The sequence below is a fragment of the Pteropus alecto genome, unplaced genomic scaffold, assembly GCF_000325575.1.
Source record: "Pteropus alecto unplaced genomic scaffold, ASM32557v1 scaffold25, whole genome shotgun sequence".
Taxonomy (NCBI): Eukaryota; Metazoa; Chordata; class Mammalia; order Chiroptera; family Pteropodidae; genus Pteropus; species Pteropus alecto.
Genome location: NW_006441955.1, coordinates 29,293,959 through 29,307,140, shown reverse-complemented (window position 1 = coordinate 29,307,140; position 13,182 = coordinate 29,293,959). Strand labels below are relative to the sequence as shown.

Sequence of the window (13,182 nt, the reverse complement as noted above, 5' to 3'; positions counted from 1 at the left end):
AATATTATGCTTAGTGAAAACAGTTACAAACATAAGAAATCTGAAGCTTAGAGATCTACAAAAGCAATGAGGACAGCAGTGATGCTTAATTACTTAAAATATAAATACTCCATTCTGCCTTTCTGTATTATCTTAGTGTAAAACTTTCAATAACTGGCTTTAATTTCCTTATCTATGAGAGGCATTTACTTTTTTACAAAACTTTTCCCATAAAATACAGTTAAGTGTAACTGAAAATCTTGTGATCCCAGTCTGAGATAAGAAATATACTGTGTGGAGATGTGAATTTTGGGAGGCTAAACAGACTCATTTTATTGAGTCTGTTTATTCTTACAGCCCAGCTACGCAGCATTCATGATTTACATTTTGGTCTTGGTAAATAGATAAATTACTAGATTGTGAACATTTAGGTTACCTTCTGAAGAGTTAACATTGTGAACTTTAAGTTCATTGATGCTGAAGATCAGCTTTCACACTAAATGTAGACTATGAACCTGGCTGAGATACAAAGAAATAGAGACTTTTTCTCTATCTCCTTCCAGATTCTTTAGGTTGATTAGGCTAATCTCTGCCTTAAAAGGTCACAAAATACAAACAAAACAAAACAAAAATGAATAAACAGTAAATCTACTCACGGTCAAAAAAAATTAGCTATTTCCGTATTTGCTAAAGATGAATGGCAATTATCATCACAGTCAACATGAATGATTGTTTATATTATTTCTATGAATTCCTATCTTAAAAATATCTATTATATATTTGTTTTCCATTTTGGGGTGTTTGACATAATTAAAACAAGAAGTCTCTTTTAGAAAAGCAAACACATATTAAAAAAAAAAAACATCTAAAACATCTCTCCAAGGAGATATCCACATGAAACAACTAACGATTTTTATTTATTTGAAGAAATACTGAGAATTAGGGCTATGATCCTGTGTTATGCAAGTGATAAAAACACTAAAAATGGAAAACATTTTACTACTTTGCTAATTTGTAAAACTGCCCTTTTTTCTTAAGAGATTTCAATGATTTACCATTTATGCTGTTATTTTTAATGAATGCTAAGTACAAGGGCAGCAACTATGGGTATTTCCCTATTTTTCCAAACTTAGGGTAATATTTTAATGATATAAAATGGTTTCAATCTATAAAACTTAAAATTCATGCACAGAAATAATGAATAATAGAATAATAAAATGTACTGCTTACCTTTCCAGAAACAATCTTTTCATAAATCTGAATTGGTTGATCTGCAAAGAATGGGGGGTAGCCAGCTGCCATTTCATAGATTAATACTCCTAATGCCCACCAATCCACTGCCTTATTGTAGCCCTTAGAAAACAAATGCCAAAAGTCAATTAATTCACTCAGAAGAGAATGAAGTCATAGATGACTTCGAAATAATCTTCAAGCATATGAAAAAATTTTAAAAGCAGTTAGAGTAGTTATTTAGAATGCAATAAAAAGATAAACGAAATGTATCAGGTCAGGTTTAAACTGAACAAAGGGGAGACTTTCCATATATTGGAATTAGATATTAGGAAATATTAAATCTTCCTAAAATCATTACGATTATAGACAATAAAATAGTTCCTATTTAAATTGGGATAATTTAGTTGTCGCTGAACAACAGGAAGGAAGTTGGACCAAATTAACTCTGGAAGCCAATTCCAAGTCTATAGTCTTATGAATCAGGTTTTCTAGAGAATACCTAGGAATGTTAAAAGTTTCAAAATAAAATAGTAGATGTTGAACTTCTAATAAATAGTGGAGTTGACTACCAAATATTCTATATTGTTAGATTTTAGGAGGGTAACTATACTAAGGATAATCCTATCCACTTCACAGGATCTTATGAAAGCTAAGAGTTTAATTTGGAAGCTAATAAATGTAAATATTTAAGTATACTTTAGTTATCTAATGTTTTGCTTCTCATATCTAAAAGGTATACAGAAAAGATATTTAATTTATGGGGTTTTATGAGGACTATATCAAATGAAAGAAAATAACATGTATAAAAAATGTGCTATCAACCAAATGTACAATGCTAAGGTTATTTTCAATTGGGTTATTTTTCCATCTTAAATTTACTAAAATTATGACATAGAAGTATTTATAAAAAATAAAGAATAAAATATTAACATGTTTACGTAAAGTTTGTTAACTATGATCAGTGTCAATTGGCAGAAAAGACTGAAAAAAAAAAAGAAAGAAAAAACAACTCGATCATGTAGAAGAATGAGCTGAGTTCTTGTCAGATCTTTTGGTCTGCCTGCAAATGTATCTTCTGATTACCTTCATCCCTCCCCACATTCCAACTTTTTGTCAAAATTTTAGCTTTACAAACTACTTAGTTTTCAATTAGCTAACATATAATACTATAATATAGTATTTCCTTTATTTCTGCTTCTGTATTTTTTTTTTTTTAAAGCCTGCAGCACTTGTTATTCCTAGGTGGTCTCCCATCCAAGAACTAACGGGGCCCGACCCTGCTTAGCTTCCAAGATCAGACGAGATCGGGTGTGTTCAGGGTGGCATGGCTGTAGACTGTGTTCTTTTATAGGGAGAGAGACTAGTAATATGACTAGCACTTTGTTTTGCTAATAGAAATGGGCATCAATTTTGCTTAACTCTTTTAATTTAACTTACTAGTACTATCATTCATTACATTATTTTTATTATAATGAGAGCACATAATGTTGAACCAGATCCTTTTATTAAACTTTGATTTCTATGTTTTAGACTGTGTGCTACTGTTCATAAGAAATGTGAGAGATGGTTTTTTAATAACCCAGGTATAGAGAATAAAAAAAATTAAAAAACTAAATTACCATAAATAAATGGGTAAAGGACATGAAATAATTATTCACACACACAAAGAAATATCAAATGGCTACAAGCATTTAAAAAATCTAATAATCAAAGACATGAGACTTAAAATATCATTTATTACCTATTAAGTTAGTAATGATTTTAAAAATAAGAATACCCAATGCTGAAGAGAGTGTGGTGAAATAGGCACTCTCATATACTGCTAGTAGAAGTGTAAAATGTTACAATCTTTTTGAAAAGCACTTTGGCAATATGTACCAAGAGCCTTAAGAATGCTCATACCCTTTAACCCACTACTTCCACTTCCAGAAACCTATCCTAAAAAAATAATTTGAAATGCAGAAAAAGCTTTATGCACAAAGACATTTGTCACAGTTATTTATAATTTTTTCAAAAAGGAAACAATCTGAATATTCAACAATAGAAGAATGGTGATATACTTTATAGTTACATTTGCAAATAAGCCATTAGAATAATGTTTGCATGCTTATCATTTAAGTGAAAAAGCTGAACACAAAACTGTATATTCACTATATTTCAACTATAATAACATGCATAAAAAATATATTAAAGTGTTTTTTTTAAAGCTGTCTTTGTGTGATGAAATTATAGTGTTTTTTTGATTGTTTATATTTTTCTGTATTTTCCAAGTTTTGTACAATGAACATCTATTATTTCTATAATACATATACATTTTTAAAGTTTTGGCACTTATTCTGTCATATTATTTGTTAAATGTAGTTAAGAAGAAATGTGTTAACAGCAATGATATTTAGCTTATAAAAGACTAAAAAGTTAAAGATTTAAATTATAAAAGATGAGAGAAAGCTGAAAGAAATCTTTTATTTTATTCTAGCACTTCGATAGGTTAGCCAAATTTCAATTATTCAGAGAGTAGGTATTCAGTTTGTAAATGTTGAGGCATGTGTCTTATCCTTTTCTCTTTCCTTGCTCCTATTTGTGCCTGGTTATTGTTAATTTCTTCTTTCTAGCTTTCTCTACCAAGGGATGGCAGTAGAAAAAAAAAAACAGAAGTTAAACCATCCTTTTAGATATAATTACAAGTTTCTCTCACCACATTTAGAGAAGTAGAACTGTCTTCGATAAGAACTTTAACTATTCAATTACTATAGTATTCCCATTTTTACACTAAAATTAAAAATATAATTCACAAACATTTCTTTCATATAAGTAGTAAAGCTGAAACAAAGGAAGAATCGACAACTAGTGCATATCATCTTTAGATCTGCCTCTCAATATAACTCAGAGCAAGGCTTCTCCACCCTCCCATTATTAAAAATAATCATGAAAAGGCTATGTATGCTTTTGGCTTCAAAACACGGACCTACATGTCAAATTTATTCATACTATTTCTCTTAGATTCAGAGTTAAAATTGACAGAATTTATTGGATTAGTAGTAGACTCTAACTTTTTTAGTAATTATGCACAGATTTAAACTCATAATTCATAATTTAGATTAAATAAAAATGTAAATTTAGATCAATAAACTTTTCATAAAAGTCCACACTGATGCATGTCTTATATTTCTACTGCTTACATAATGACAGTATAAATATACCTTGCTGAGGATTATTTCTGGAGCCAAATATTCTGGAGTACCACACAATGTCCAAGTTCTGCCTTTAACTCTTTTGGCAAACCCAAAGTCTGTGACCTATAAAAGGAAAAAAATACTCATGAACATCTATTGTTTCACAATAAATGTCCTCATTGTATCTAAGTTGAAAGTTAAAAATCAGGGTTGAAATTAAAAACAGAAAAAAAAAATTAAGTCAATATAATTGAGACTAATCCATGAGGTCACTATTTAGTGAATGCAAGTTAAAACAACCCATGCTAAATAGTGTTTCCCTGACTCAAAGAAAGAAACAAATTAACCAAAAAATTGTTTTAATAAAAATGAAGCAGTGACAGAAGTGTTCCCTAAGTCCAACATGTCCCGTGCCATTAATTACATCATCAGAAGTGCAAAAACACCATTGGGAAAATCTACTGATAACTGTGTAAAAAGAGATGCTCCCACTTTATTAATAGCAGAAATGGAAAGAAACCAGTGTAACCAGTCAGTCCAGTATTGGGAGCTGGAGCTCTTTTGGCAGTTGCATTATAATGTTAAAAAGCATGGACTCTAGGGACAGACTATCTGTGTTCAATTCTGACTCCACCTGTGTGACCTTGCTGTGCCTTATTTTCATCAGCCTTAAAATAACAATAACAACATATTTACACTTGTTATCAGTATTAAAAGAAATGATACATATAAAATGCTTAGAATAATGCCTGGCACTAAATGAGTGCTCCCAAATTTAGCTATTATTATTTCTTTATGTAGGAGCCTTTGCTCTATTCACAACTACAGATTATAGGGAATATAAACAGGGTCTATCCTTGATGGGACTTTTTGGTCCCTGTAATAATAGCAGAACTATTAGCTCAGTTTAAACTATTAGGAAGAAGTAATTGTCTCCCTCAAATAAAAAAATTCTAATATTGGTAGTTGTTAAATGTATACAACTTCTTACCTAGTATTTTCTCAAATACATAATATATAACGTGTTCAAGTCATACCTGGATATAACCTTGGTGGTCAATTAGGAGATTTTCAGGTTTTAGATCTCTGTAGATGAGGTCTAGTGAATGAAGGTACTCAAATGTCAGCACTATCTGAGCTGCATAGAACCGTGCATGGGGTTCACTACAAAGGAAAAAAAAAAACTGAATTTCTGTAAAATGGTTTAACATATAGTAATTAGTAAATTACACACAAAAAATAATATGGGGTTAAAGTATTTTGGGAGTAAAACGAATTTCTTTTAAACATATGTAATAAATCTTGTTTCCAAATATTTACTAAATCTTTAAATTGTCTTAAAATAATGCTTTCATATGCTTAGTGGGCAGCATATGTTAAAGAAAAATATAACTTTCAAATTGTCATCATATTTTAAATTATTATTGGCAACAGTAGAAGAAACTGATGTCTTCATAATTATGTCTGATTGAAAAGCAAATGTGCTAATTAGATTGTCTATCAGGGCCATTGCTACTGTTGATAGGTTTCAACTACATTCTCATAAATTTCAAGTGCTTATTAAAGAATTGTATATACAGAGCTCTTTAACTGCAATAATCTACAGATTGATGCCATTTCGCCCAGACTATTCCTATTATAAAAATGATATATGCTCACTATAGAAAAAGCATCATAAAATATTAATGAAAAATAAGACACTCATAATCCCAACCAGAAACCACAGATACAAGCCTGGTGTCTAAATTTCAAATCTACTATGCAAGTTTACAAAGACACTAAATACAGTTATAAACTGTATATTTGTGTAAATATACACAGTTCTTGCATGCATAGATTAGATTAACTGATAGTGTAATTTTGATGCCACATTTTGAATATTACTCCAAAAGGATATACTGACTTTTTACTTTGAGTTTCTATTTTATCTTCTAGTGTATACACTGAATTCTGCTAATCTGCCTGACAAATTGCAATAACTTTCAGATTTGTGTCTTCAGTGAACAACGTTAACTATAAATAGAATCTCTCTCAAGATGGCTGGCATTAGTTTGATCTAGTAGCACCAGAAATAGATTCCAAAAAAAGATTATATATGTTGCTCCTTTTGCTTGTCACTATATTTCCTAAGTCTTAGGCTGATACACATCAGGTGCTCAGTAAATATTTGTTGAATGAATAAATATGTTTGAAAAAACATTCTGGGGGCAATATTTTATAACACCCTTTTAATTCTAGCATCATCCCAACATTGTAATAGTCTATATTATGTGTCATATGACAAGGAACAAGGAGAACACTGTACAGCAAGATTAGAAGAACCATCCTGGTCATTTATCCTTCACCTTGGAAATGTCTGACCTGTTTTCTCCATGCATCTGTAAATCTAAGATGCACTTATCATCTTACAAATAAATATAAATTTATCATCATAAATATAAAACGCACTCAGAATTTTATATTATTTCCACAGACTGGTGTTTGACTGGAGGAACACAAACATTACTTAGATCTATAATCAAATTGTTGAAAGGTGTAAAAAAATATTCTACAGGAAGATTTAATGCTGTAGCAGCTTAAAGTCTAGACAGATACTGTTTAAGTAGAGAACCATAATGACTCCATTGATTCTTATTAGAGCCATGCTCAACAATAATTCAGTAGACTAACTGCCTTAAAGATTTTGAGATGGAAGTTAGCAACCTTTCAAGTGTATCTGAAATATGTGTTAAGGGTTAGAAAAGAATGTTTCAGTGCGAATTATGTCAGTTGAGTTGCTTTCCTACTAGTAGCAAGTCGAATTAAAGAAACAGAAGTGTGGGGAGTTGCAAATGAAAGAAGTTAGTAATTATAGAAAATGGACAAAATATGTTTTTTGAAGGCAGGTGTAGGTGAGGTTCTTCAGTGTAAAACTTTGAATTACAATAGGGCAATATGAGGATTCTGAGGTTGCTTGGACAAGAGGTGGTAGGAGAGAGGACAACATGAGATGAAAGAAAATCATTAAAGATAAACAGAAGTCACTTTACATTAGCACAGTGCCTGACACATATTAGGTGCCCTTTACATATTAGGTCAACAAATAAATTTTGGTTTAGGCTCTAATATAGCTCTAATGTTGGCCCATTACTGAATATAATTTCATGATAATCCAAGTCTATTATCATCTTTTTATGAATCTAATGACCATCACCAGTCCTGTTTGGATTCATATTTATGTTACTTACATCAATATATAATGAATGTACTGAATGAAGCTGGACGTGCTCTGGTTTCAGCTTCATTCTATTAGTGATTATTAGTAAACAGTAGTAGTTTATAAACTGTTGCGCACATGTAACAATAACAGAAATCTATAATCCATTTTAATAACTGCGTGACCTTATTAGTAATAACCTAATGATAAGGTAAAAACTTTAAAAATTATGTTTATATTTTTAAACCTCAACACAGCAAAACCAAGTTTTATAATCTCATCACTATGATATCATTATTGTTGTTTCTATATATTCCTTTTTTATCTTCATCCTTACACAAACCTCTTCCTTAAAGTTATGTAATTAATATTTGTTCAAAAAATACTGGTAGGTTTAAATTCAATTAATTTTTGCATTTTCTGGAAATTCTTGTAATAATAGATTCTCACAATATCTACCAATTGAAAATAACTTAAAAATTTGGTTTAAAACAAGCACACAGTAAGGTTTGGGGAGAGTGAAGTATTAGTTACCTGAACCTTCCAATTCTTCTTAGATGTGAAAACATTTCACCCCCAGGGACATATTCCATAACCATATATAAATTAGAATTATCCTATGAAAAATAAAAAGGATAAAGAAATCAAAATTATGGAACCAAGACTATTTCTCAAGAAAATATTTTAAGACAACACCATGTTTAATTAGAAAAAGACATTTAAAAATCCATCTGACAGATTACTATCAGTGGGAAATAGAGAATAAGTAGAAAATATTTGAATTTTTCTACACTGGCACTCATTTTTTCCCCCAGTATTCTTGATACGATTTATTATGGGACTTTTGCTGTTCCTGCTCTTGTAAGAAACACTTAACCCCTGAACTATTATTAAACATTGCAGCAATTACTTAATGCTATTGTGTATGTAAAAAAACAACTAGGTTAAAAACAAATTGAAAAAGTTAGTAAGAATATTTAGATTTTATGTGCTAAATTAGGTCAGAGAGATGAATGATTTTTAACATCATTCAGAATTCACAGGTCTTTATTTGATTTAAAGAATAAAAGAGGAAAAAAGAAAAAAGATTAAAATGTTTCATACGAATCAGTATTGTAGATAGATGCCAAATACCATTCGCAAGAACCGAAAAGCTGCCAGCTGAGAGAATAAATCTTGTGCAAGTTTATGAGCCAGTTGATTAGAGGGGTAAAGACTGTTCTACCTCACATAAATGAAAAGACTAGAGCACACATTACTAAGTGAAAGAAGATGGTGAGATTGTGGCAGAAAATGTTCAAGAGAAAAAAGTATGTAAATGTATTAATTAGCATAAATGTAAAAATTCCTTAATAAGATATCACTATGGATTTTGATAAAATATTTAATTTCATAATAACATCGCATGAAAAATTACACACTGCCTTTAACAGATTCCCTAGGGAGAACCAAAACCTTTTCACGTGTTACCTAAGTTATATGTATAACACAATTTAATTACATAAAACCTAAATATATTACTTTTTTGTTCATTCATATTCTCTAGATTTATCATTTGGTTTAGAATCAAATTATAGCTTTATAGTTTAAAAAATATATAAGGTTGAAAATATTTTATTTAAATATTAGTAAAATTTACCTTAAAAGAATACTCCAGTCGAACAAGAAAAGGAAAATTCACTGCCTGTAATATTCTTTTCTCATTCAAAGTATGTTCTATTTGTTTCAGTTTAACAACCTGTAATTGAGAGATAAATATATTAAACATATTTTAACAAAATTTTACTATAATTTTACAAGAAAAAAATTAAATAAATGTCTTTCATATAAAAATGATTAAGTGAAATTGCTAGAGCTGGATAAAGATCATAATAATAACTACCAAGTAGGCTTATCAGATTCAAATGAAAAACCTAACAGAGGATTTAAAACTTGGTCTTAAGATGGTCAACTATGATTTTCAGTAAAGAAGCAAGAGCTAAGAAGAATTAACACATGATAAATTACTTAAAAAAATTAATATGTGAAAGAACTTAGTTCCTAATGACTAATAGTCTGCTAAAGAAGCTGGCACAAATCACTGCAATAAGTAGGTATTGATTTAAATCTTCAGGAGATCAGCAAGGAAATTAAGGATTGAGGAAAAGTCAATAACTAAAAAACAGTAGGTAAAAATGAAAAATCTGTTCATTTCATAATACATGAATAAATACAAGAACAAATCCTAAAAATTCAATTTGCACAGCCACAAGAGATGACACACAAAATAATGGCAAAAAAAGACTGCTTATAACAAATAAGTCATTTAAGATTAATCGAGCTTCCTCTGGATTGTCTACTCAATCAGGTACATGGCAGGGGAAAGCACTTTATCCTGACTTCATGGAGACTATGATTCTCTCCCACAAGTTATTCTACTTTTAATTTAAGAAAAGGTTTCTTAGGATCTTGGGAGATATAAATAATTGGGAGATATAAATATTTATATCTTGGGAGATATAAATAATTGTCCTATATGTGTGTAAATCATTAAAAAGTGGCATTCTTTCTTGATAGAGTCTTATTGTCAATGTGGGGTAGTCATAGAGTTCAAGAAGTTGAATATGAATAAGAAAAGCAATTAAAAACACCATCCAGTATTTAGTACATAAAATTATAGTATAAAAATAATGTTGAGCAAAGGATAAATGACTAAGAATCAAAAGATCTATGTTCTAATCTAGGTGTCCTATTCAACCAGTTTTGTGACTTGGGAGAAGTTATTTCAACTCTTAGGATCTCAGATTTTTTTCCTTTTTTTTTTCCCCATCTGTAACGTGAAGTGGTTGGATTACTAATGTACATTCTAACTAGTTACAGAACCAATTAGTCCATACTTATCATGATAAATTACATAACATTACCTGGAGAATTACTATTGCTTTGTGTTTACTTTTTTTTAGTGAACTATTTTTTTAGTAGTTTCAGGTTCACAGTAGAATTTAGTAGCAGGTACAGAGAGTTTCCATATATCTCTTTTCCCCACACATGCATAGCCTCCCTCATTATCAACACTTCTCACCAGAGTGGTACATATGTTACAATCAATGAACTTATACTGATGCATCATAATCACCTGGAGTCCATGGTTTACATGAGGGTTCACTCTTGGTATTGTACATTCTATAGGTTTGGACAAATATATAATGACATGTACCTTATCAAAAAGAATATTAACACTACCCAAAAAATCCTGTGCTCCACCTATTCATCCTTCCCTCTCCACTAACTTGAGGCAACCACTTATCTTTTTATTGTATCCATAGATTTTTATTTTCCAGAATGTCATAGAGATGGAATCATATAGTATATAGCCTTTTCAGACTGGTTTCTTTCAGTTAATAATATGTATTTAAGTTTCCTCCATGTGTTTTCATGGCTTGATAGCTCATTTCTTTTTAGCGCTGAATAACATTCCATTGTCTGGATGTACCACAGTGTTTACTTTTGCGTATTATGATATAGCAGGTTTTTAGTTAGGCATAGACAATGTGTTACCTTGGAAATAAATTAATGAAAACTACAACAGAGAGGCTTTCTGCATTATAGCCCTAAGCCAACTATGTAATGTGGGGGCATAACAATTAAAAATGGAAAAGAATCCAGGATATATAAACTAGCAAAGCAAATATGCTTAATTTTTAAATTAACTTAATTAAAAACTAACTAATTAAAATCTAACTTACTTTTAAATGTGTATATCTGCCACATATAAGGCATAATGATAAGTGCGATAGACATAAAGAGAGTGTCTGCTTGCATGCTACATAAAATCTGTTTGGAAATATGATGCATAAGTATGTGAATAGCAACATATGAACAATTGCTAAATGAGAGTTATGATGTCATAAGTGTTCAGAGGAGAAAGTGTTTACATTAGGCCTAGTACATAATCTTTCGGAGTCCTAGATTTTTCTAAAAAATGCTGATAATAATAACACCTGCTTTAAAAGTGATTGTGTGGCATAATGCATGTCAAGTGACAACATAGTGCCTGGCACAAAGTAAAAGGTCGAGCATATTATTTTTATAATCTATTTTAAATGGTGAGAGTTCGGCTGGGTCTTAAAGATGGATAGATAGCAAAGGTTAGAGAAAAATAGGAGACAGTGCAGTCAGGGTTAATATCCAGAACCATTACCTGAAGTGAGAAAATATACAAAGGTAAGTCTGAGTGCTAGTTCCAGTTGGCTATATCTTAGGACAGTGGTTCTCAAATTTTGGTAATGAAGTATCCCTAAATGGCAGAGAAAAATTAAGAAGTACACCCATGGAGGTTTAGTCCATGTTTTATTTTCCAAAATTCATATAACATTTATATTTACTTCTTGATACTTCTGCTGGTTTAAATATATATATGTATACACACACACACACACACACACACATAAGTATTTATAAATGATTACTTATCAACTGGATTTTTAGTCAAACATGAAGAATTATTAATAAGGAAAATAGGCCATATATCATCACATATACTCCTACCCTTCCCAGCATAGCACTATATAGTTGTGTGGGTCAAGTTTCAAATAGAGAAGTAGAACACAGAGGACATGTAGGGGAATAGTGTGAGATAAAAGGCTTTCATGTAGGGGAACAGTGGAGTCTGGAAGAAAATTATGAAGGGTTTGAAAGCAGGCTGCAGAGTTATGACTTTACTTAATAAATATCAGGAAGCTTTTTGAGTGAGTCAGTGAGGTGATATCATATGATAAGAAAACTTTGTTGGCACTGAGGAAAGTGAATTAGTAGAAGGTGAAAACTCTAGGGTTGTGAAAATTAAGATGTTACTGTGAAAGCCCAGTTAACATTAGTGAGAGACGAATTAGGTGGTGGTAGAAAGTATCTCAGGGATAACAAATACATTTGAAAGGAAAAATTAACAAGGAGTATAGGTATAGAAATCAGACAACCCTAGGTCAAATTTTTGGTTCATTTTACTAGCTGACTTTGAAAAAATTACTTTAATAAAGTGGTTATTGGCTTAAAGAAGGATTAATGCAAACAAAGTTGTAAAGATTCACTGATACAGTAAATATAAAGTGCCTAGCAAAGCTTCACACATGGTGTGGAATAAAGAAAATATGATTTCCCTTAATTTCTGTACTGATTTTGATTCCTGCCCACCCCCGCCCCCCGCCACCTCATACACCCTAAGATAGGAGTAACCAAAAAAAGTTTATTGAAAGATTTGTGACTTTATTAACATAAAAGGTTATTATGGAGTATTATTTTCATAGTTAGCTTCAGCAAATTAAAGTAAATAAACTTGAAAAAAATCAGAATATAAAGGTTTTGTCCTAATTATAAATAGATCCAGAACACTGCCACAGAGAAGTGACTTAAAATGGCAGCTATTCGTCTAGGAAATACTCTTTTGCCATGATTTATCCCTGAGGTAGCCTTAATAACTTACTTAACAAGTCACTGTCTTACCAAAAAAGGAATTTAAAAATTATTTTTTAAATATTTTAAAGCATTAAAATCCTTTCTGTAATCCTTTTAATATTTTAAGACTAAAGCACATTTTATTAATTCCTTAGGAAACATACCATAAAA

General features: G+C 30.6%; 1 protein-coding gene and 1 pseudogene across 3 annotated transcripts in view; both read right to left on the bottom strand.

Annotated features, from left to right (window-relative positions):
* The window catches only part of PRKACB (protein kinase cAMP-activated catalytic subunit beta), a 109,683-nt gene that overhangs the window by 18,345 nt on the left and 78,156 nt on the right, over positions 1 to 13,182 (bottom strand). For all 3 annotated transcript variants that reach the window (XM_025052068.1, XM_006919355.2, XM_006919354.3), the window contains 5 exons: positions 9,221 to 9,319; positions 8,116 to 8,198; positions 5,423 to 5,549; positions 4,413 to 4,508; positions 1,210 to 1,332 (listed from right to left, as the gene is read on the bottom strand). In XM_025052068.1, coding sequence (XP_024907836.1) covers positions 1,210 to 1,332; positions 4,413 to 4,508; positions 5,423 to 5,549; positions 8,116 to 8,198; positions 9,221 to 9,319 — 528 coding nt within the window. The remainder of the gene's footprint in view (positions 1 to 1,209; positions 1,333 to 4,412; positions 4,509 to 5,422; positions 5,550 to 8,115; positions 8,199 to 9,220; positions 9,320 to 13,182) is intronic.
* On the bottom strand, positions 2,430 to 2,548 carry LOC112485878 (annotated as a pseudogene).